Source organism: Coenobita brevimanus, chromosome 27, assembly GCF_032717465.1.
Source record: "Coenobita brevimanus isolate Jiangsu-jjx chromosome 27, ASM3271746v2, whole genome shotgun sequence".
In the NCBI taxonomy this organism is placed as follows: domain Eukaryota; kingdom Metazoa; phylum Arthropoda; class Malacostraca; order Decapoda; family Coenobitidae; genus Coenobita; species Coenobita brevimanus.
Window position 1 is genome coordinate 8,200,859 of NC_136980.1, and position 25,536 is coordinate 8,226,394.

At 44.0% G+C, this 25,536-nt stretch overlaps 1 protein-coding gene across 3 annotated transcripts in view; it reads left to right on the forward strand.

Moving 5' to 3' along the window:
* LOC145394557 (cytosol aminopeptidase-like) overlaps positions 1–25,536 on the forward strand; it is a 102,152-nt gene that overhangs the window by 11,845 nt on the left and 64,771 nt on the right. For all 3 annotated transcript variants that reach the window (XR_013896434.1, XM_080268396.1, XM_080268395.1), the window contains exon 2: positions 8,211–8,320. Coding sequence is in view for 2 of the 3 variants with exons in the window: in XM_080268396.1 (XP_080124522.1) it covers positions 8,211–8,320 (110 nt within the window). In the remaining variant the exon portion in view is untranslated. The remainder of the gene's footprint in view (positions 1–8,210; positions 8,321–25,536) is intronic.

Below are 25,536 nucleotides of genomic sequence, written 5' to 3' on the forward strand. Positions count from 1 at the left end.
TCACTGGCAGGTGACCTAGGGGTGCGTTGCTGGGTCGTGGTGATGGCGTACCCACTGCAGACGACTCTGAAGATAGATGCAAACTCACGTCGAGCGGTGACTCCACCGTGGCTGATGTGCTGGGCTGTGGCTCGGAGCATGAGGGCCCGTCTTGGGGAGGCAATGGAGTGGAGCCAGGGCTGGGCATAGCAGGTGTCACGGGCCTGAAAAAACTGTCAATCGTTGATTGACGCAGGAATGACAATTCTGACGATTGATGATGCGCTGCCTGAAAGCACGCACTTCCTCCATGAGTCCCAAGGGCCCCATCTCCCTGTCGCAGCCCGGGTGTTCCAGGTAGTCGAGAACGAACTCTAGGTGTTCCCGGAGTGCGCTTAGCTTGGGGATGGCTGGAGTTGTGTCATGCCGAGAGGAGTCCGCATCATCGTCGCCGTCCTCGTCAGAATCTTCAAGCTGGGTACTGACTCCTGCAACTGAAGATGCGATCTCGATATCAGACAGGGTCTGATACCCAGGATCGCCTTCGTCGTCATCCAACCACTCACGCACATCGTCCACATCAACATCGTCGCCATGCGTACGTGGACATGCATGGAAGTCATCCACGTCAAAACCTAGGAAATCGTACTCCACATCCATTCCGAGAAGCAGACGAGACCAACCATTTTCTAGTCTTGACAGGGACTTCCTTCCATGCGCTGGCCCAGTTGTAGATTGCAGACTTGATGTTGTAGCGGCGAAGGTTTTCCAAAGTCCGCTGGCCTCGCGTGTCCTGTCCCTCCCTGCGGTCCTCCTCATCCTCGAGAACAACCATCACCTCGTCCAGGAACTTCCTTAGGTATAGGCGCTTTGTTGCCACGATCACTCCTTGGTCCATTGGTTGGATGAGAGCAGTCGTATTAGGTGGCAGAAACATGCACCTAATCCGGCCATTCTCAGCCACCAAGTCCTTGTCGCATGGGTGGGCAGGTGCATTGTCGAGGAGAAGGAGGGCCTTTACCTGGTGGCACGGGATTCCCAGTGTTTCCGTCTGGTAATGTATGACCTCCTTGACAAAGTGGCAGTGGAACCAGTCTTTGAAGATCTGGGCTGTAAACCATGCCTTCAAAGAATGGTACCAGACAACAGGAAGGACATCCATCACCCCACGAAGACACCGAGGCTGCTTTGCATGGCCAACAATAACGGGCTTAAGCTGTTGCATGCCGTTAGTATTGGCTCAACACAAAGCAGATATCTGTTCCTTGGAGAGCATGCACTTCCGATGAGAGACAGGCGGAAAGTGGGGAGGATGTAGGGGCGCTCTAGCGGACGTCGGAGGAATGACGCGCCACAACAAAGCTGTCCCGCACCCCGCGTGCCAAGTTCAAATTACGAGCAGGGAAAAATCTTTTTTTTTTTTTTTGCGGTTGTTGGACCATTTTGGGAATATTGGATCCCGGGATGATTATGTCCGGTTAGTGGGGATGTTCAGATATTGGACGTTCGGATATTAGAGGGATTACTTCTGTTTTTATTTTCTTTATTTTTTCTCTTGTTTTGAATTTTGATGGGCAAGCTTCCATGGCGGGAGACTGACCGAGTATGAGACGCACACACAAGGCTATCTCCCATGTCACTCCACTTGACAATGTCGCAAAAGCAATGCTGACAAGTCTTACCGGATTTACACTATACTGTAGATTTTTTAAATTACATCTATACAGAGCATGTAAAATTCATTTATAAGTAGTTACTAACTTAAAATAGGAGATGGAGAGAGAGGTGAGCAGGTGTAATTACATGTGTGTTGCGGCGGTGATGTGTCAACAGAGCTAGTGGTGTGAGGTCTTGGGCTGCCGGTCTTAGGCTGCCCCACCCAAACTGCCTTCATAAAATAGAACGACAATATCTCAAATTATTATTATTATTATTTTTATTATCATTATTATTATTTTTATTATTAATATTATTATTACCATTTTGTAGTTATTATTATTATTATTATTATTATTTATATTTGTTGGATAATGTAGCTAATAGGAGGCATGTAGTGTGTAAATGTGGATGTTATGCTTGTGGGGTGGAGTCAGGATTGCAGGGTCTTGAATTGTGGGTGAATGAGAGTGAGGCCCATTTAATTGAACAGAGTCTTGGTTCTTTTCTGTTTATATATATATATTGTTTCCTGGACTGAAGTAGAGCTGTACCGATGTATCGGTATCTGGTATTGGCCCATTATTAGAGTATGGGTATCGAAATCGGTATTGGCTGATTTTCTGCCGATACTACAGATGCATAAAAGGAATTTCATGCGTAGTATATCATTCACTGGAAGTTATTTTGTTAAACACAATTTGGATCTTTTATAGGAATGAAAAATAAATTGGACATGTGGAGAGAATGGAGAATGAAAGACTGACTAAGAGGGTGTATGTAGGTGAGGTGGAGGGAGGGAGAGGGAGGGGTAGACCGAGGATGAAGTGGAGGGATGGAGTTGAGAGGTATATGAGGGAGGGGGGGGTGAGTTGGGGGGAGGGTAGTCAAATGGTGGATGACAGAGCGACTTGGAGGTGTTTTGTCTGTGGCCACCCTTTGCGGGATTAGGGCGTCGGGCTATAGATAGATAGATAGAAAAATAAATTATTGGTATTATCCAATTATTTAGTATCATATTATTTTGAGTACATGGTGTGTAGTAAAACAGTACATTCTTTGATAATGAGCCACATCTGCCACCATGGACATGTACAAGGCAGGCTGGTAGCCTCGCATCAGCGGCTCAGGGTCCTGCTATGGCCCTCAGATGGCAGGCACCACCCTTCCTCACTGATATCGATATCTGTCCAATTTTGTGATATCGGTATCGGTCAGAATTTTGGTACTGGTACTTCTCCAGACTGAACCTCATTGGTAGGTGGTGGCACCCATGATCCACTCACTCAGTGTAGAGATGCCATATGATCTCTACACTGAGTGACAAGCCAAATGGTTTCCTGTACCCGGGAACCATTTACTGCACAGGGTGGTAACCATATAACCGGGGTTTCTGGCAGGGTTAAGTGTCCCCCAGATTCCCCTATCCAAAATCATTTAATCATGGCAGTCGTTTCAGAGAGCCTCGGAGGGCCCAATACCTGCCCAGGGCCTCAACCAAATGAGCAGATTCGTGTGGCCATGTGGAATGTGAGAGGTGTGAATGAGGAGAGCAAGAGGGTGGAAGTGGTGTATATGTTCAAGAGTGCGAGATATGCCGTGATGGCATTGTGTGAAATGAAGATGAAAGGGTGTAAAGAGGAGGAGTGGGAGGGTGTGAAATGTGTAAGATAGGGAATGAATTAGCGAGGAAGATGTAAGGAAGGAGTTGCTTTGTTGATGGATGAGGTGTGGCAGAATGGAATGAGAGACTATGTATGTGTCAGCTTGAGGTGTATATATGTTAAGTTCAAGTTTGAGAAGGTGAAAGTGGTAGTGATTGCAGCATATGCACTGTGTGAGGATGGGAATGAAAGAGAGAAAGACAGGTTTTGGGATGAGCTGAGTGAAGTAGTTGGAGAAATGCCCAGGAGCTATAAAGTGATTGTAATGGGGGATATGAAGGTAAGAGTAGGCACTGGTCCTGAGGATGACTTAATGGGTTGTTATGGAGTACCAGGAGAAAATGATAATGGGAAGAGACTAAAGGATATGTGTCAGGAGAGGAGGTTGTGCATTTATAATTTGTATTTAAACACAGAGATGCACATAAATATATATGTTATAGAGGGAACGAGGATCGTGTTGAAAGAAGCCTGATTGATTACGTGCTTGTAGAGAGGTCGATGATGGGAATGGTTGCTGATCCAAGGGCCGTGAGAGGACGATGTGGAGGTCTGTTAGATCATATGATTGTAGTATGCAAGATCAAGCTGAGGGGAGTGAGGTGGATTAGGAGAGAGAGGAGGAGTCAGGGAGAAAGACTGAAAGTTTAGAAGCTTAGGATCAAAGAAATGGCAGATGATTACGGGACCAAAGTAGAGGAGGAGTTAGAATTAGTGAATTGGAATTAAATGGATCTGGGCAGTCTGTGGAATGCATATAGGGATTGCTGAGTTAGGAATGCTAAAGCGGTGTTTGGTGTGGCAAGAGTAACAACAAAGAAGAAAGGTACAGCATGGTGAGATGAGGAGGTAAAGAGAGCGGTGGAGGAAAAAAGGAAGAAATGGCTAAAGTGGTTACAGGACAGGGGTTCAGTTGAAATAAGTTAATATGTTGAAGGAGGTAAATGATGATCTAGGAAGAAAAATGTTTGCGAACTACTCTGAAAATAGAAAGTTATTCAGTTCTGGCACCAACCCTATTCCTGGTTCATATTAATGATCTCATATCTGTCACTCACAGTCCCATCCATTCATATGCAGATGACTCAACTCTTCATTCACACTCAGACACCCATTTACAAAGTCTGATATCTCTAACTCTCAACTCAGTACAGCCATCTCCATAAATCAAGACTTATCTATGATCAGTGAATAGGGACAAAACAACCTTGTCTCACATAATGCCAGTAAAAAATTTATACAATTTACTGATAGACAGGTATTGCCAGATTTGTATATTACCTTCAATGTTACAAATATTCCCATCTCCAAAAGTATTGAAATTCTTAGTGTCTCACTTAAGTGCCCTCAGCTGGATCTCTCATGTCAGATCACTTGCTAAAACTACCTCAAAGAAACTTGGATTATTGTACAGAGTCCGTAACTTCTTCACTGACGAGCAGTTGTAAGTCATGTGCACTCTCAGCTTGAATACTACTCACCCTTGTGGAATGGATGTGGAGAGGTTGCATTAAAAACTACTAGACAAAATTCAGAACAAAGCTGTTAGAATTATAAATAACCCTGCTATACTAATAAACTACCTCCCCTACAAGTAGGAAGGAATGTTGCCTCCTTTGCATTATTTTACAGATATTTTTATAGCAAATGCTCAGATGAAGTTGCGTGCATTGTGCCACCTCTCCATGCCTTCCATCATGCTACACGGGCATCTGGTAGCGCTCATGAGTTGACTGTCACATTAGCATATTGCAGAACTTCTGCCTATCAGAATTCTTTCATTTCCCGAACCGCATCTCTGTGGAACTTGCTTCCCCAGAGTTGTTTCCTTCAAAACTTCAACCTACAGCTGTTCAAGTCTAACTGTTACATATATTTTATGAACAGAGGACATCAATAATGTGGTGTATGGAGTATTTTTTTTTTATTCATTTGTTTTTCCTTCCTCTGTTCTGTTAAAAAAAAAAAAAAAAAAAAAAAAAGTGTGGAAATATAGAAGTGAAAGTGGAAAGAAATGTGATGGTGTGAAGGATGTAGGTGGTAGATAATTAACCCATGGAGATGAAGTAAGGAACAGATGGAAGGAATATTTCAAAAGCCTGATGAATGGGAATTGAGAGAGAAGAGCGACTGTAAACATGATTGGTTTTGGGGATGTACAGAGAAGGAATGCAGTACCAGGAGACATGACACACGCACAGGTGAAGAGTGCCGTGAAGCGGCTGAAAAATGAGAAAGCAGCTGGGATTGATGAGGTGTATGCAGAGATCCTTAAGTGTAGTGGAGAGAGGAATGATGTGCTTGTTGGAGATATGTAAGAAGGCATGGATGAATGAAACTGTGCCTCCAGAGTGGAAAAAGGCTGTGATTGTACCTCTGTTCAAAAATAAAGGTGAGCGAAGTGAGTGCAAGTATTATCGTGGCCTAAGTTTATTGAATGTGGTAGGGAAGGTATATGGAAGAATTATTATAGAGCATGTTAAGAGAGATATCAGAACTCCTAGTGAGTGATGAACAGGGTGGCTTTAGGAGTGGCAGAGGATGTGTGGATCAGATATTTGTAGTGAGACAGATAGTACAGAAGGCTTGTGAGAAAGACCATGAGATGTTTATGGGATTCATGGATCTGGAAAAAGCATATGACAAAGTGGACAGAGGAGGATTGTGGAAGGTTTTGCGCATGTACGGTGTAGAGGGTGAGCTGCTAGGTGCCGTCAAGAGTTTTTGTGATGGTAGTGAAGCATGTGTAAGGGTTAATGGGCATCTAAGTGAATGGTTCACGATCAGTGTGGTTGTGTGACAAGGTTGTGTGATGTCCCCATGGTTGTTCAATATATATATGGATAGGGTGATGAGAGAAGTAAAAACACGAGGAATGGAGAGAGGGATGGCGTTCATAATGAATGATGATGGATGGAATGTCTCAGATTTGTTGTCTGCTGATGATGCAGTACTGCTTGCAAGTACCGGACAAGAACCTCGTAGGCTAGTGCAGAGTTTTGCTGATGTGTGTGTGTCGTGCCTTGAGAGTAAATGCAGAGAAGAGTAAAGTGATGGTTATTGAGAGAGAAGGTGACTCCCAGTGTGATGTAACTGTGAATGGAGAGAGACTGGAATTGATGAGAGAGTTCAAATACCTGGGTACAGTGATAGAAAAGAGAGGAAAATGTGCAAAAGAAGTTGAAAGTACAATAAGACCTCACTATAATGGACTAATTGTGGCCCAAACCATTCCGAAAAATACAAAATTCCGATAAAAGTGACATCTGGACTTCCCCCTGCTAATCCGGACTTTTTCCCGTATATCAGACATTAGTCCGGATCACATGAACGGTTTTAAACAGTTTTGACTACCAATGCAGTACTGTACAGTACAGTGTCATAACTTCACTACATTAATCAAATGGTATAATTATATATAATAATACTGTACTGTAAACTGATAAATATGTCTTTTATTTACATTATTGTGGTGAACATAGCTGAAGTGGTCAGGCAGTCTCGACTGCTTCTGGCTGTATCAGACTTTTTCTGATACATAGGAGTTTGGTCCAATAGCTCCTCGAGTCTGATAAAAGAGTATTCCGGTCTATTGAAGTCCGTTATATCGAGGTTTTACTGTAGAGTGACACAAGGAAGAAAAGTAGCTGGTGCAATGAAGGCCTTGATAAGAAACAGAGGCTTGAGTGTTGCAGCTGCATGAGGCTAACATGAAGTACCGTAGCGTGAGTGCCAACTTTAACATATGGATGTGAGACTATGGTGTGGCATGAAAATGAAAAGTTAGGAGTAAGAGCAGTGGAGATGGGACTGCTGAGGAATGTATGTGGAGTAGAGAGGGTGGATAGGATACGAAATAATGTTTCATGAAAGATGTGGAGTGAAGATGTCGGTGGACACAAGAATTGAAGAGAGTGTACTGAGATGTAATGGTCATGTGGAGAGAATGGATAACAACAGAGTGGTGAAAAATGTATATCTGAGTGAATTCGAAGGAGGGAGGAGGCGAGGTAGGCCAAGGAGAAGGTGGAGAGATATGGTGGATGAGTGTGTGAGGAAGAGAGGTTTGGAAGTCGGTGAGGCTAGGGAACTGACAGGAGATCAAGCTGGCTGGATGAATGTTGTGAGGAGAAGTGCACGATCAGGGGTTTTGACACCCCTTTTAACGTGGCAGCGTCTGGATTGACTCTGTCGGATACGATTATGTGAAGCTACAGCAAGTGGTGAATGTTTCTGGCGTATCCGATAGAGCCAGGATTCTGGGGGCTTGAATGGTGAGTGAACGGAAGTGTGGCCCATTGGATTGGGGAAATTTGGGCTGTCTGGATATTGCTACTCTTCACCCTGCCCTAGGGTGGGAAAGGAGGTCTGGATGATGATGATGATGATGATGATGATGATGACTGAACCTCACCTTATCCTTAGGTTAGAAAAGAAGTTTGGGTTTATTTTTTATTTTCTAATTAATTCTTACCGTTGTCAAATTTTATGAATCTACAACAGTACAGAATTTTAATTGTGGGGGTGACCAAATTCCATCAGATAGTAGAGTGTTTCTTTGGGGGGGGGGGGCAGATGGGTCTTGTGGTGGGAGTATGCAATGACTCTAGTAACCAAGATGTTCCTACCCTCTTCAGATTTCATACTACCCTGCCAGTATAGAATTTAAATTGTGAGAGTGAGCCAGTTCTGTCAGGTAATAGTTTTTTTTTTTTCTCTCTCTCTCTCTCTCCAGAAGGGTGTGGTGGTGGGAGTGTACATTGATTATAGTTACCTTTGAGACTGTTCCCACCCTCCACAAAGTTCTTGTAACTGCACCGGTACAAAATTTAAGTCATGGTATTGGACTAGTTATGTCAGCTAGTACAGTACTGTTTATTTATTTACAGTACCTGTATTTATTTTTGCCAGAAGGGTGTAGTGGTGGGTGTGTACAACGAAGATGGGCAGTACAAACTTACTGAGGCTGCTTCCGCCATCAACACCCGCACCTCAGGATATCTTCTCCAGTGTCTGCAGTAGTGAGTTGAGCTGACTTTTATTTCATGTTGATTTAATGTGTGTGTGTGTGTGTGTGTGTGTGTGTGTGTGTTTGTTTGTGTGTGTGCGTGCGTGCGTGCGTGTGGGCCATCTAATTAAGCATGTTGTTGGCACTACCAGTCATATTTTTTCTATTTTCATGCTTCATGGTTCCAATCTCACCCCACCTACGGGAGGGAAAAAGAGGTGGGATAATGATGATGGTGATAATGATGATGCTAATAATGATGATGATGATCTATCTATCTATCTATAGCCCGACGCCCTAATCCCGCAAAAGGTGGTCACAGACAAAACGCCTCCAAGTCGCTCTGTCACCCACCATTGACTACCCTCCCCCCAACTCACCCCCCCCCTCCCTCATATACCTCTCAACTCTATCCCTCCACCTCATCCTCGATCTACCCCTCCCTCTCCCTCCCTCCACCTCACCTACATACACCCTCTTAGTCAGTCTTTCATTCTCCATTCTCTCCACATGTCCGAACCACCTCAGTGTATTTCTCCTAATCTTCTCAACCACATCCACATCAACCCCATGATGATTTATTCCAATGACTTGAATGGTGAACGATGAGTGTGTGGCCCATTTAATTGGACAGTCTTTGGCTTCTTTTGCTGTTATCAATTTTTTCTTGCTTCCTGGACCCTACCTCACCCCATTCTTAGATGGAAAAAGAGGTCTGGCTGATTGTACTTTTATCTCCATAGTCATTAAGCAAATTGTCTCATATTGAAAGTTGTCTGTTGTGAAGTAGAATTTTCCAATCACACATCCTAGACACTAACCCCATGAATTTCAGTGACATCCTTTGCTCAGTAGTTTATTTTTGTTGATACCAGAACGTAGGAAAGGCCTTTTGTATTGAAAGGATTTATTTAGGCTGTACCTTATCCTTCTAAAAAATATAGGAGTTAGGAAAAATATAGTAAAGAAGACATCTCTGGGCTGAGTGGGTCAGGTGAGGACTGAGTGTGTTAATACTGTAGTTTTGTGGGTTCCTGAAAGCTTCAAAAGTAGTGTTTGGACACATTCAAGAATGCAGTGGTTGTTAAGGATATTCAGCTACTGTCATCATACCAAATACCCATGAAAAATTTCAAAATACCTGGGGGGGCTAGGATTACGACTGAAGAGTTAAGAGGAAGGATGGGACTGGAATATACTGGTGTGATGAAGAGGAGTAGAGTGAGATGACATGGGCATGTTGAAAGGATGGAGGTTGAGAAGTGTGAATATTTGGGGATAGAGTTGTGAGAGGTTGACCTAAAAAAGCCAGGGACGAGGTCATGGAGTATGACCTCAGGGAGAAGAGACTGAATATTGAGGCAGCCAGAGATCGAGAAGCATGGAGAGGTGCCATTAGGTGACCAAGGCTGATGCATGCAAACATGTTGGAGCCTTTATAAATAATACAACAGTGTAATAGTGTACCCAACACACTATATATATATATATATATATATATATATATATATATATATATATATATATATATACCGCTACAGTATATATATATAATATATATATATATATCTATCTATCTATCTATCTATCTATATATATATATGTGTATATATATATAGATAGATAGATAGTTATATAAATATATAATATATATATATATATATATATATATATATATATATATATACAGTACTCGTCAGAAGTATTCAGCGTTGTCCGCCAGGCGCGCAATACTTATGGTCCAAAAAGAATCACCCATTTTGGGGGGTAAGAATTGAGCCACAAGTTTGAGCTCCGAGCATGACGTCACGGTAGCCTGAGGCCTTCCGACGCGCTGGTTGGTTCCCGCCTCAGTCGCCCACGGGCTGCCTGAGAGAGAGGAACTCTGCCGAGTGTCCCTCTCAAATTGCGGCATTTTTTACCGAGTGTCCCGCAGTGTTTTCGCCTTCAGAACTTTGTTATGGCACCTACCCGTGAACTATCGAGTGAAATCATATCCCAGATCATTGCTCTAAAGGAGGCAGGCCACCAGACAAAGGAAATTAGTGAATTGGTTGGTGTGGCACGATCGACAGTGCGTCGTTGGTGTGCGCGGTTTCGGGAGGAAAACAGTGGTGCAGTTCCCACAAAGAAACCGAGGTCTGGTAGGCCTAGGAAAATTTCCCCAAGGTCTGTTAATGTTTTAAAACGTGCAGTGGAGTTTAATCCTCGTGTGAGTGCAAGGAAAATTAAGGAGAGCAACCCGGAAGTGTTTGGTGAGGTGTCAGTGAGAACAGTGTATCGTAGGGTGCATGAGCTTGGTTACACAAGTCACAGGCCTGTGAAAAAGCCTCTTCTCACCAAGAGCCAGAGAATTCGTAGGCTTGCCTTTGCTAATAAATATCTAACCTGGGGTGAGGAGCAATGGTTGTCAGTGTTGTGGTCTGATGAGGCAACGTTTAGTGTTACCTGTAACTGAGGAGCACGTGTGTATCGACGCAAAGGTAGTGACCCACTTGACCCACGGTATGTAGAAAGCACAGTTAAACATCCTGATTCACTCATGGTATGGGGTTGTTTCTCAGGGAAGGGTTTGGAGAAGCTTGTTGTACTTCCCAAGAACCTCAGAGTGAATCAGGATGTTTACCTGGAGCTTCTCTGTGATCATTTACCAGACTCCTTCGAGCTAACAGGTGCACGAGTGTTTCAACAGGACGGTGCACCTGCTCACAAGGCCAAATCGGTCACCAATTGGCTTCGTGACTGCGAGGTATCATTCATGACAGACTGGCCAGGAAATAGCCCAGACCTCAACCCGATTGAAAACCTCTGGTACCTCGTAAAGAAGAGTCTCCAAGGGAAAGACGTGAGCTCTCTGCCTAAGTTGGAAGCCGCCATACGTGACTCCTGGGACAAAATACCCCTCCAGCACCTCAGGAGCCTCGCCCTTTCACTTCCAAGACGTCTCAGGTCCGTGAAGAAACGTCAAGGCTACCCTACGAAGCACTAAAGGTAAATAAAATGCATTATTTATATGTTTTTCAATGTTGAAAGGTTTGTTTCTCAGGAGGGACGCAGGGCGCTCCATACTTCTGATGAGCACTGTATATATATATATATATATATATAATACAATAATTTCTCAAATAACACGAGGGTTATGTTCCTGGAGAGGTCACGTTATCTAAAAATGCGTTATTTAAACATAATTTTCCCATAAGAAACAATGGTAATATTGTATAGGGGATTACGTTCTTGGACTCTGGGAAAGTCTACCCATTTGGGAAGTTATGCCACTCTAAACTTAAAAGCAACAATATTAATTTGAAAGAAAATCCACGTAAAAAACAAAAACAGTATACTGTATTTGAGGAGAAGTAAACAACATTTGAGCCCTAGCTGGGCCGAAGTGGTGTTTACTTCTTCCCAAATACAAACAGTACTGTTTTCGTTTTTAACACGGATTTTCTTTCAATTTTACGTCTTTTACGGCATTGTGAAAGTTCCTTAACATTATTAATGCATATACTGTATTAGGTCATAGAAACAATACAGTAAAAGCAACATTTTCATTACGGTAAGTAGTTCACAAACATTAACAACACTAAGCATCACTTCATCTGTGCATCACTCGTCGTCTGCTGCTGTCCCTCCTCACCTTTCTCGCCCACCTCCTGCCGCTCCCCCTCCTCTCTCTCCTGTCCTGATTTGTAAAGACTTAATTTACCGTAATGGAACAGATACAGTATATATACAGTATGTTTTTTTTTCAATTGCATAAATTAAACCATCCCCAAGAAGGTCTATCAGCTCGGGACTGTCCAAGGCGCATGCAGCTAATTTGAAAACAACACGTACATGTAAAGTCACGTTAAATCAAGAAACCCTTGTTAGTTAAATATATCTCCTTAAATATTTGCTTGTGTTAAAACGAAAATGCGTTGTTTAAACTTGCATTAGTTGAGAGGTTACTACACACACACACACACACACACACACACATATATATATATATATATATATACATACAGGTATATATATTTATATACAGTAATCACTCCAATATCCGACGTAATAGAGCCATTGGTAGGTCCGGTTATTGGTTTTGTCTGGATATTGGGCCCCAGCTTATGGACTTGTACTTATGGACTCTAACTCAGAGAAACCCCTATACAACTCCCTCTGGACATGCATAGCACTTATTTAACACCCAAATCACATCAATAAGGCACATAAATGACTGAAATAAATGCAAAAGTAACATATAATGAGGGTTTAGAAGTATGTTCGTACATTAATAAACATTCTGGTACTTATGGACCCTAACCTAGCCTAACTCTGAAAAACACATTCCAACTGCACATGCATGAGGTAAGTATAGTATGGAAAAAAGTACAGTATGAAACATTTTGGTAAGTATAGTATGGAAAAAAGTACAGTATGAAACATTCTGGCCACTTACAGCAAGTCCCTAGCCACCTCGATGAATAACCTCCTCCTCTCGGACTCCGACAGTAAGAACGATTTCCTGAAGCACTTGCAGTACACTCTTCCTGAAGTCTTGCACTGAACTTAGTCAATAACACGCAGAAGTCCATTCTCTTCACGGTGTTCACTTTAGTCCAAATAATGTTCCAGTTTAATTTTGTGTTGCGCATTAACTTTTCCCAATCTTTTCAAAATTTCCAAAGCCAAAACAAAGAAGTTTATTTACGTTAAATTTAGTTTCCACTGAGTCTTTTCTCTCAACTCGAAAACCTTAACACAACACACCGTTTTTTTCACTGCACAACACTCAAAATTCCCGTATGGTCTAGTGGAGAAGTTCTTGCTGTTTATTCACTGTCAGAGTCCGAGAGTATCACTGGCAGGCGACCAAGGGGTGCATCGCTGGGTCGTGGTGATGGCGTACCCACTGCAGAGGACTCTGAGGAAAGCCGCAAACTCACGTCGAGCGGTGACTCCACCGTGGCTGATGTGCTGGGCTGTGGCTCGGAACATGAGGGCCTGTCTTGGGGAGGCAACGGAGTGGAGCCAGGGCTTGGCACAGTGGGGGTCACGGGCCTGAAAAAACTGTCAATCGTTGACTGACGCAATGACTGACGATTCTGGCGATTGATGATGCGCTGCCTGAAAGCACGCACTTCCTCCATGAGTCCCAAGGGCCCCATCTCCCTGTCGCAGTCCGGGTGTTCCAGGTAGTCTAGGACGAACTCTAGATGTTCCCGGAGTGCGCTCAGCTTGGGGATGGCTGGAGTAGTGTCCTGCTGAGAGGAGTCCGCATCATCGTCGCCTTCATTGTCGGAATCTTCAAGTTAGGGACTGACACCAGCAACCGAAGACGCGATCTTGATATCAGACAACGTTTGATACCCAGGATCGCCCTCGTCATCGTCCAACCACTCACGAACATCGTCCACATCAATAACGTCGCTGTGCGTACATAGCCGTGCATGGAAGTCATCCACGTCAAACCCTAGAAAATTGTATTCCACATCCGTTCCGAGAAGCAGACGAGACTAGCCATTTTCAAGAGTTTTCACAGGGACTTCCTTTCATGCACTAGCCCAGTTGTACAGCGCAGACTTGATGTTGAAGCGGCGAAGGTTTTCCAAAGTCCGCTTGCCTCGTGTGTCACGTCCTTCCCTGCGCTCGTCCTCGTCCTCGAGAACAACCATCACCTCGTCCAGGAACTTCCGACGGTACAGGCGCTTTGTTGCCACGATCACTCCTTGGTCCTTGGGTTGAATGAGAGCAGTCGTGTTAGGTGGCAGAAACATGCACCTAATACGGCCATTCTCAGCAACCAAGTCCTTGTCGCACGGGTTGGCAGGTGCATTGTCGAGCAGAAGGAGAGCCTTTACCTGGTCGCGTGGGATTCCCAGTGTCTTCGTCTGGTAATGGATGACCTCCTTGACGAAGTGATGGTGAAACCAGTCTTTGAAAATCACAGCTGTGAACCATGCTTTCAAAGAATGGTACCAGACGACAGGAAGGACATCCATCACCCCATGAAGGCACCGAGGCTGCTTTGCACGGCCAACAACAACGGGCTTAAGCCGGTGCATGCCGTTAGCACTGGCACAACACAAAGCAGATATCCGTTCCTTAGAAAGCTTGCGGCCAGGTACACGCTTCTCCGTCTCCTTGGCTAGAGTGTTCGTTGGCAGCGAGCGATAGAATAGGCCAGTTTCGTCAGCATTGTAGACTTGACCGAGAGTTAGGCCCTCCCTGTTGATCAAGCCTTTCGCCTTGTGCCGAAACTCGTCAACTCCATCCTCGTTAGCGTCCAATGCTTCGCCATGTGCCTTACGGTTAGTAAGGCCATGTCGCAACTTGAACGCGAAGAGCCAACCCTCGGATGCCTTGAAGTCTAGGGTGTCGTGAAGCCTTGCGAACTTCTCAGCAGCAGCCTTCAGCTCCGTTCCACGTACCATCACACTAGCTGCACGTTACTGTCGGTACCAAATCAACGTGGATCGGTCGATTTCTGCAAACTTGGGGGTAAACATAACCTTCTTTTCCACGTTGCGATTGCTTCGCGACGAGAAGTCAGCCGTGTACTGAATGAGTTTGTCTCATGAATGTTTGATATCGAACAAAGTCGACCGGGCCAGGTTGTACGTGCGGAGAATGCGGGAAGAAGACCAACCCGCATCAACTTTCTCCAGTATCTCCCTCTTCTTTTCCAAAGTCAACACCACTCTCTTCCTTTTCTTAGGTGGCGGGGCCATCATCACACACACTAAGAGGAGGCCCGAGAGCAGCAGGAGGCCCTGCAGCAAGTACGGCACCACCACAAAAGCGAGCACGTGGGCAGCCATTGCGAAGAGCGTAGGTCTAGTCGCGGTGAGAGACAGGCGGGAAGTGGGGAGGATGCAGCGGCGCTCTATCGGACGTCGGAGGAATGACGCACCAAAACAATGCTCTCCCGCAGCGTGCACGGCAAGTTCAAATTACGGACGGCAAAAAATCGATTTTTTAAAAATTCTTTTTGGGTTTTCGGACCATTTTGGGAATGTTGGATCCTAGGACGATAAGGTCCGGGTAGTGGGGATGTTCGGTTATTGGGTGTCCGGATATTAGAGTGATTACTGTATATATATACAGTAGAACCTCGGTCCTCGAACACAATCCATTCTGGAAGGCTGTTCCAGGACCGAATTGGTCGAGGACCGAACTAATTATCCCCATAAGAAATAATGTAAATCATTTTAATCCGTTCCAAGACCCCAGATGCTTACCTATTTAAGTTTCAGCACTGGTACCAGTGCTTTCCTTTACGAGGTGACTATATTTCTCTTGCCTTTTCACAAATTATATCCTCACTAACACTGTCTCCTGCTAACTGTTTCTCATTGATGAAGCAATAATTTTTCCACTTCTTCAGTTATTTTCCGCACTACTTTCCTCTTTTCACTGCCAGTAGCCGTACTGGATGAACTTGCTTTCTTTGGCGCCATTATTAGGGGCTAATACTGCACTGAATCAAGAAAAATGTGAAGCACAGCAGGACGACCACGTTGACGAACAACAAAGGTGGACGCGTGACTGTCGGTCGGCCAGCTTCCCTTCGTTCGGCCACGTTCGTGTTGGTCGAGGTCCGATATATTGGTTGACCTCTGGAGCAAAAATTTCTTGAATATTTTGGTCGAGGTCCGATTTGTTTGACATGTGAGACGTTCAAGGACCGAGGTTCCACTGTATATATATATATATATATATATATATATATATATATATATATATATACACAGTATATACTGTACAGTAAACCCTCGATATAACAAACTAATTGGGGGAAGGGGTGGATGGTTATATCGGAAAGTTTGCCATATCCGATAGTCGTTATTAACCGAGGGATTACCAACGCAAGGTCGCTATATCCATGGAGTCGTTCGGTCCTACGTGTACAACCACACCTTCCTTTATGAATTTTCATGTGGAGAATTCAATGGTTTATGTAGTTATACATTACATGTACAGTAAATACCAACCTGTATGAAGTTGTACATATAAATACAATGCCTATAATGTAACGTACAGTACTGTTGTTATAGTGCACTTACCATGCCAGGGAGCGAACTTCCGCCATATATAGTGACCAAAGGTCGCTATATCTGGCGGAAGTTCGCTCTGGAAATGGTGGGTCATTATATCTGAAGTTTGCCATAAAAAGTTTTGTTATATTGAAGTTTATATATATATATATATATATATATATATATATATATATATATATATATGTATATATATATATATATATATATATATATATATATATATTATATATATATATATATATATATATATATAATATATATATATATATATATATATATATATATATATATATAATATATATATATATATATATATATATATATATTTATATATATATATATATATATATATAGATATATATATATATAGATATATATATATATATATATATTTATGTATATATATATATATATATATATATAGATATATAGATATATATATATATGTGTGTATTATATATACAGGTAAGCCTATATATACAGGTAAGCCCTTAATTCACGCAAACTTTTTTCACACGATTTCGGTTATCCACGAATTTTTCGTACAATAATTAAAACAAAATTATAGTATTCAAATAAATAATTTTAATATACAAGAGAAATAAATAAAATATAAAAATGCCTACCTGCTGCCCGTGTGCATACATATATGTATGTGTGTGTGTGTGTGTGTGTGTGTGTGGGAGGTCTGTCTACCACGCACCACACTGTCCACACAGTCAGTTTGAATCCGACGGTCGAACCATGCATGACTCGCGAATCGTTATTTGTGGCTTATTTTTCTGCCTTCCTGTGATTGCTTGCTTTGTCTGCCAACATGGGCCTAAGCGTAGTGCTAGTGATGCATGTGGTAACACACCAGAACGGACTATGATAGTAAAGTGATGTTGCTGACAGAGAAAGTTAAAGTGTTGGACAAACTTCAGGGAGGAATGTCGGCGACAATTCTCTGTCAGGACAATTCCCCGTCATTTATTTACATACCAGTTTATTTAGCAAGTACAGTACACTAGTTTTTTACTTATATGAGTTATAAAATCCCCCTGAAAATTAGTTATTAAAGTATTAATTAATCAATAATAAGTATATTTATAGAATGACAGGAAATCATCCATGTTTTGATGGTGAATTGACTTCGTGGTGAATTGTCTTGGAACCATGTGTTTGGGGTGAGTCAACTGTTCTTACAATAATGAAGGCAGAACGTAGCATACGGGAGGCAGTGAGGGCTAGTGCACCAGACTGTGCTGAAGTGTCTCCACCTACGCCTGTGAACTGGCTTGGAACCGTGTGTTTGGGGTGAATGAGTCAACTGTTTGGACAATAAAGAAGGCAGAATGTAGCATATGGGAGGCACTGAGGGGTTGTGCACCAGACTGCTGAAGTGTCTCCATCTACGCCTGTGCTTGTCAGGTTTCAGTGTTAAATTTCTTACATTTTTGTTGTTTTTCATACTTTATGCTAGTTTATAAGGTGTATGTAGTGCATAAACAGTATTATTCAGATGTAATATACTTAGTAGACATGCTTAATTATGTGCACACAAGGGCAGAAGATATACGCGAATTTACCACATACGCGAAGGGTCTGGGAACGTAACCCTCGCTTGAATTAAGGGCTTACCTGTATACTGTATATATATATATATATATATATATATATATATATATATATATATATATACACTTGTATATATATATATATATATATATATATTAAATGTCAGGACCAACTGCCTAGCCCCGGGCTCCTATGCTTCTCGTGGGGCATTGTAGGTTTGGATGGTGGATGGATATACAGTAGAACCTCTTTGGTCCGGACCCCTTTAATCCGGATTTCTGTTAATTTGGACAAAATTTAAAAATAATAAGCTCCAAAAATATGTTGAAAGTAATTCTAAAGTCATTTTCAGTATCGGCACGGAAAGCGATTGTCATTCGTTTAGTCTCGGATCACGCTAGGTCGCTACCTGGGCGCCTGTTTAAACTCACGCTAGCATTCGTTCCATCAACTAGTTCACCAACCATTTATATTTTTACATTGTATTTCAAAAGTTAATCCTTACCATGCCCCTTAATGCAAGTGTAGCTTCTGCAATGAATAAAGGTGTTAAAAGGAGGAGTTTGCTTACACAAAAATGGGTCAGAATATTCTGCAGTGTTTAATGATTACTGTAGGTTATTTTTTGTACTTAAATGTGCTTTACTTGTACATCAAACATTAGCTTCTTGCCCATATGGGCGTTATCAATATGCCAAAGATGACAATGTATTTTTTGCCTTCATAAGTTTTATTTTTATTCCAAATATTACAGTTAATTAATTTATTTTTTTGCCTACATGGGCCTTAGTCACTTAATACAATTTAAAATGTAGGCTAGTTTCTTGGCATGGCCTTACCTGTAAATTATGCAATATAGAACTATCGTACATGATTAGTTTGGTTATTTTAGTATCCTTTCATCTTTTGCAGTTACGTAGGGTTGACATATGCCACATATGTTAATAATTAACAAACATACCATATGTAGATAGTTTTTGGTATGAACTGGAGATTACCCTGATGGTCCGGACAATCTGCTATTTCAGACAACCCTTCCCCCATATAGTCCGAATGAGAGAGGTTCTACTATATATATATATATATATATATATATATATATATACGATATACAGTAATTCCTCTAATATCCGAACGCCCAATATCCGAACATCCCCACTAACCGGACATAATCATCCCGGGATCCAATATTCCCAAAATGGTCTGAAAACCGGGGGGGGGGGGACGAATATTTCCCGCCCGTAATTTGAACTTGGCGCGCGGGGCACGGGACAGCTTTGTTGTGGCACGTCATTCCTCCAACGTCCGCTAGGGCGCCCCTGCATCCTCCCCACTTTCCGCCTGTCTCTCATCGGAAGTGCACGCTTGTCGTTCATGGCTGCCCACGTGCTCGCTTTTGTGGTGGTGCCTTACCTGCTGCAGGCACTCCTGCTGCTCTCGTGCCTCTCCTTCGTGTGTGTGATGATGGCCCCGCCGCCTGAGAAGAGGAAGAGAGTGGTGTTGACTCTGGAGAAGAAATGGGAGATTTTGGAGAAAGTAGATGCGGGGTGGTGGTCTTCCCGCATCCTCCGCGAGTTCAACCTGGCCCGATCTACTTTGTTCGATATTAAGTGATCTCGAGACAGACTCATGCAGTACATGGCTGACTTCTCATCGAGAAGCAAACACAACGTGGATAGGAAGGTGATGTTTACTCCCAAGTTTGCTAAAGTCGACTGCTCCGCGTTGATTTGGTATCGACAGCAACGTGCTGCTGGTGTGATGGTACGTGGTACGGAGCTGAAGGCTGCTGCTGAGAAGTTCGCCAGGCTTCACGACGCCCTAGACTTCAAGGCATCCGAGGGTTGGCTCTTCGCATTCAAGTTACGGCATGGCCTTACCAACCGTCAAGCTCATGGCGAAGCTTTGGACGCTATCGAGGATGGAGTTGACGAGTTTCAGCACAAGGTGAAGGGCTTGATCAACAGGCAGGGCCTCACTCTCGGTCAAGTCTACAGTGCTGACGAAACTGGTTTATTCTATCGCTCTTTGCCAACAAACACTCTAGCCGAGGATACGGAGAAGCGTGTACCTGTCCGCAAGCTCTCCAAGGAACGGATATCAGCTTTGTGTTGAGCCAGTGCTAACGGCATGCACTGGCTTAAGCCCGTTATTGTTGGCCATGCAAAGCAGCCTCGGTGTCTTCGTGGGGTGATGGATGTCCTTCCTGTCGTCTGGTACCATTCTTTGAGGGCATGGTTTACAGCCCAGATCTTCAAAGACTGGTTCCACTGCCACTTCAAGGAGGTCATACATTACCAGACGGAGACACTGGGAATCCCACGCTACCAGGTAAAGGCCCTTCTTCTCCTCAACAATGCACCTGCCCACCCATGCGACAAGGACTTGGTGGCTGAGAATGGCCGCATTAGGTGCATGTTTCTGCCACCTAATATGACTGCTCTCATCCAACCAATGGACCAAGGAGTGATTGTGGCAACAAAGCGCCTATTCTGAAGGAAGTTCCTGAACGAGGTGATGGTTCTTCTCGAGGATGAGGACGAGCGCAGGGAGGGACGGGACACGCGAGGCCAGTGAACTTTGGAAAACCTTCGCCGCTACAACATCAAATCTGCAATCTACAACTGGGCCAGTGCATGGAAGGAAGTCCCTGTCAAGACTCTAGAAAATGGTTGGTCTTGTCTGCTTCTCGGATCGGATGTGGAGTATGATTTCCTAGGTTTTGACGTGGATGACTTCCATGCACGTCTACGTACGCATGGCGACGATGTTGATGTGGACGAAGTGCGTGAGTGTTTGGATGACGACGAGGGCGATCCTAGGTATCAGACATTGTCTGATATTGAGATAGCATCTTCAGTTGCAGGTGTCAGTACCCAGCTTGAAGATTCCGACGAGGACGGCGACGATGATGCGGACTCCTCTCAGCATGACGCAACTCCAGCCATCCTCAAGCTGAGCGCACTCCGGGAACACCTAGAGTTCGTTCTTGACTACCTGGAGCACCCGGACTGCGACAGGGAGATGGGGCCCTTGGGACTTGTGGAGGAAGTGCGTGCTTTCAGGCAGCGCATCATCAATTGTCAGAATTGTCATTCCTTGCATCAATCAACGAATGACAGTGTTTTCAGGCCCGTGACCCCCGCGATGCCCAGCCCTGGCTCCGCTCCGTTGCCTCTCCAAGACAGGCCCTCATGCTCCAAGCCACAGCCCAGCACATCAGCCATGGTGGAGTCACCGCTCGATGTGAGTTTGTGTCTATCTTCAGAGTCGTCTGCAGTGAGTACGCCACCACCACGACCCAGCGACGCACCCCTAGGTCACCTGCCAGTGATACTCTCGGACTCTGACAGTGATTAAACAGCAAGAACTTCTCCACTAGACTATCTATCTATCTATCTATTGCCAGATGCCTCAATCCCGTTTGGGGTGGCCACAAACAAATCGCCTCCAAGTCGCCCTGTCCCCCGCCATTTCACTGCCCTGCTCCCAACTCACACCCCCCTCTCTCATATACCTCTCCACCCCATCCCTTCATCTCATCCTCGGCCTCCCCCTCCCTCTTCCCCCCTCCACCTCACTCGCATACACTCTCTTTGTCAGTCTTTCACCCTCCATCCTCTCCACATGGCCAAACCACCTCATTGTGATCCTCCTAACACTTCCTATCACATCCACACCACAATGCTCCTTTATATCCTCATTTGTCAACCTGTCTCTCCATGTGACTCCACAGGCTTCTCTTTAATAACTCATTTCCACTGCTCTCACTCTTGACTTGTGTCCTTCCAACAACGTCCAAGTTTCACATCCATATGTTAGAGTTGGTATCACAATATTGTCGTGTAGTAACTTTTTCACTTCCATGCTCACTTCCTTGTTTCTTATCACTGCTTTCAAGGAACCAGCAACCTTTCTTCCCTGCTGTACTCTTTCAAGCACTTCACCCTCCAAACCTCCATCCTTACTCGTCACACTTCCCAAGTACTTAAACGTACTCACATTTTCCAATTCCTTACCATCCAACCACGCTGTACATTCACTGACTTCACCTCTCTCAAAGACCATCACTTTACTCTTCCCTACATTCACCTTTAGATTCCATTTCTTACACACTCTCCCAAACTCATCCACCAAGCCTTGCAGCTCCCCTTCGTCTTCACACAACAACACAGTATCATCTGCAAACAACAGTACAGGGAGTTTCCAAACACTACCCTCTCTCACAAAGGGCCACTCCAACATCCACTACCCTACCTTGTACCTCTTTTATTACCCCATCCATGTACAGACTGAACAACCATGGAGACATGACGCATCCCTGTTTCAACCCAACCTTCAAAGAGAAAAATTCACTCAGTTCACCATCCACATGCACTGCAGCCTTAGCATCATCATACATACTCTTCACAGCATTCAACAACTTCCCATCTGCTCCATATATTCTTACCACTTTCCACAATCCTTGTCTATCGACCCTGTCATATGCTTTCTCCAAATCCATGAAAGCTGCATACAACTTCTTTCCCTTCCCTAGAAACTTTTCCACTAAAGATCTGAGAATGAATATCTGATCTGTACAACCTCTTCTCTTCCTAAAGCCTCCCTGTTCTTCTCCAACTAGTTCCTCTGTTCTTTCTCTAACTATGTCAGTGAGTATCCTACCATACACTTTTCCTATTATACTAAGAAGACAAATGCCCCTATGATTACCACACACTTCTTTTTCCCCTTTTCCTTTGTACAAGGGAATAATTATACCTGACTTCCAATCCTCCGGGACTCTACCTTCCTCCCAGGCCAATCTGCACATCTTCCACATCCATTCTACTACTGTCTCTCCCCCATGCTTCAGCATTTCACCACACACTCCATCAATTCCTGGGGCTTTCCCCAATTTAACTTTCTTCATTGTTTCCACAACTTTTATCCTACTGATTTCTTCCTGTCTTCTCACCTCCCTTCTTCTCCCAGCCATTCCCCAGCCACTTATTTTCGCATCACTTCCATCCTGTATGTTCAACAATTCCTTAAAGTGTTCTCTCCATCTGCTCACTTTTTCTCCCTTCTCCATTAGTAATCTACCATTTTTATCTTTCACTCCCCTGCTAACTTCACTTCCACCCTGTCTTATTCTCTTCTCTTCTCTTTCCAGAGCATTTTCTTAGTCACTCCACTTTACACTCAAATTCCTTCCAAATTCCTCATCTACTCTCTTCTTTCTCTCCTACTAATTTTTTCACCTCTCTCTCTCTTTCTACATATAACTCTGTCTTCCGCCTCTCAACTTCTTCCACGCCCCTATTTCTCATCCATTCATTGTATGCTTTCTTCTTTTGTGCCACAGCCTGTCTCACCTCTTCATTCCACCACGCTGTCCCTTGCACCCCCCTCCGTCTTCTCTTCATCCCACACACCACATCACATGCTGCACATATTTCTTCTGTGAATATCCTGCACACACCTTCCATGTCTCCCATCTGCTCCAATTCATGTTTGCCCAATCGTTCCTCCAGTTCTCTCTTATATTCTGCCTTTTTATCATCGTCTTGTAACCTTTCCGCTCTCCTTGCAAATACTCCATCTTCCCGTCCTTCCCTTCTTCTATTTGTCCATCTTGTTTGGATCTTTATTCTGGCCACCACCAAGTAGTGGTCAGAAAGTCCACTCCCCCAACCTTTATAGGGTCTTGCATCCATTACACATCTTCGCATCCTTTCATCCACACACACATAATCAATCATTGCCTTCCTTTCATTCAGTTCAACACCCACCCTTCTCATCACTCGCCATTTATATCTGTGGATCATATACTGTACATATATATATATATATATATATATATATGTATGTAATACCCCCAATATCCGATGTAGTAGAGCCAAAGGCACGTCCGGAAATTGGTCCTGTCCGGATATTGGGCCCCAGCCTCCTGGACTTGTACTTATGGACCCTAACTCAGAAAAACACCTATACAACTCCCTCTGGACATGCATAGCACCTATTTAACACCCAAATCACACCAATAAGGGACATAAAAGGCTGAAATAAATGCAAAAGAACCATAAAATGAGGTTTTAGAGGTGATTTTATACAGTATTAAACATTCTGGGTACTTACAAGTCTCTGGGTCCTGGAGTGGTAGTTATGGACCCTAACCTAGCGTAACTCAAAAAAACACCTCCCTACTGCACATGCATAGCACCTAAGATGCTATTGACACGACACCAATAAGGGACATAAAAGAGTGAAATGAGGTGTTAGAGGTAAGTACAGAATGGATAATAAAGTACAATATGAAACATTCTGGGTACTTACAGCAAGTCCCTGGCCATCTCGATGAATAATGCGCCTCCTCTCAGATTCTGACAGTAAGAAGGATTTCCTGAAGCACTTGCGGTACACTGTTCATGAAGTCTTGCACTGAACTTAGTCATTTGCACTCAGAATTCCATTCTCTTAGCCCTGCGCACTCTAGTCTTACTTGCGCTCCATTGTACCTTCATGAAATGTGTTACACTCTGCACTTAGTCTTTCCACTCATAAAACCATTTTCTAAACCTAACACACTCTAGTTAATTTATGTTACATTGAAAGTCAGTTAAATCTTTGTCTTTTCACTCAGAATTGTAATTCCTTAACACTATGCACTGTTTTTTTTCACTGCACAACACTGTAAATTCCTGTGTGGTCTAGTGGAGAAGTTGTAGGCGTCTAATCACTGTCAGAGTCTGAGAGTAGCTCTTGCAGGTGACCTAGGGGTGCGTCGCTGGGTCATGGTGATGGCATACCCACTGCAGACGACTCTGAAGAGAGGCGCAAACTCACGTCAAGTGGTGACTCCACCGTGGCTGATGTGCTGGGCTGTGGCTCGGAGCATGAGGGCCTGTCTTGGGGAGGCAATGGAGTGGAGCCAGGGCTGGGCACAGCGGGGGTCATGGGCCTGAAAAAGCTGTCAATGGTTGATTGACACAAGGAACGACGATTCGGACGATTAATGATGTGCTGCCTGAAAGCGCACACTTCCTCCACAAGTCCCAAGGGCCCCATCTCCCTGTCGCAGTCCGGGTGCTCCAGGTAGTCCAGAATGAACTCTAAGTGTTCCTGGAGCGTGCTCAGCTTGGGGATGGCTGGAGTAGTGTCATGCTGAGAGGAGTCTGCATCATCGTCGCCGTCCTCGTCGGAATCTTCAAGCTGGGTACTGACACCTGCAACTGAAGATGCTATCTCAATATCAGACAATGTCTGATACCCAGGATTGCCCTTGTCGTCATCCAACCACTCACGCACTTCGTCCACATCAACATCGTCGGCATGTGCACGTAGACGTGCATGGAAGTCATCCATGTCAAAACATAGGAAATCGTGCTCCACATCCGTTCCGAGAAGCAGACGAGACCAACCATTTTCTAGAGTCTGGACAGGGATTTCCTTCCATGCACTGGCCCAGTTGTAGATTGCAGACTTCATTTTGTAGCTGCAAAGGTTTTTCAAAGTCCACTGGCCTCGCGTGTCCCGTCCCTCCCTGCGCTCGTCCTCGTCCTTGAGAACAACCATCACCTCGTCCAGGAACTTCCGTCGGTACAGCCTCTTCGTTGCCATGATCACTCCTTGGTCCATTGGTTGG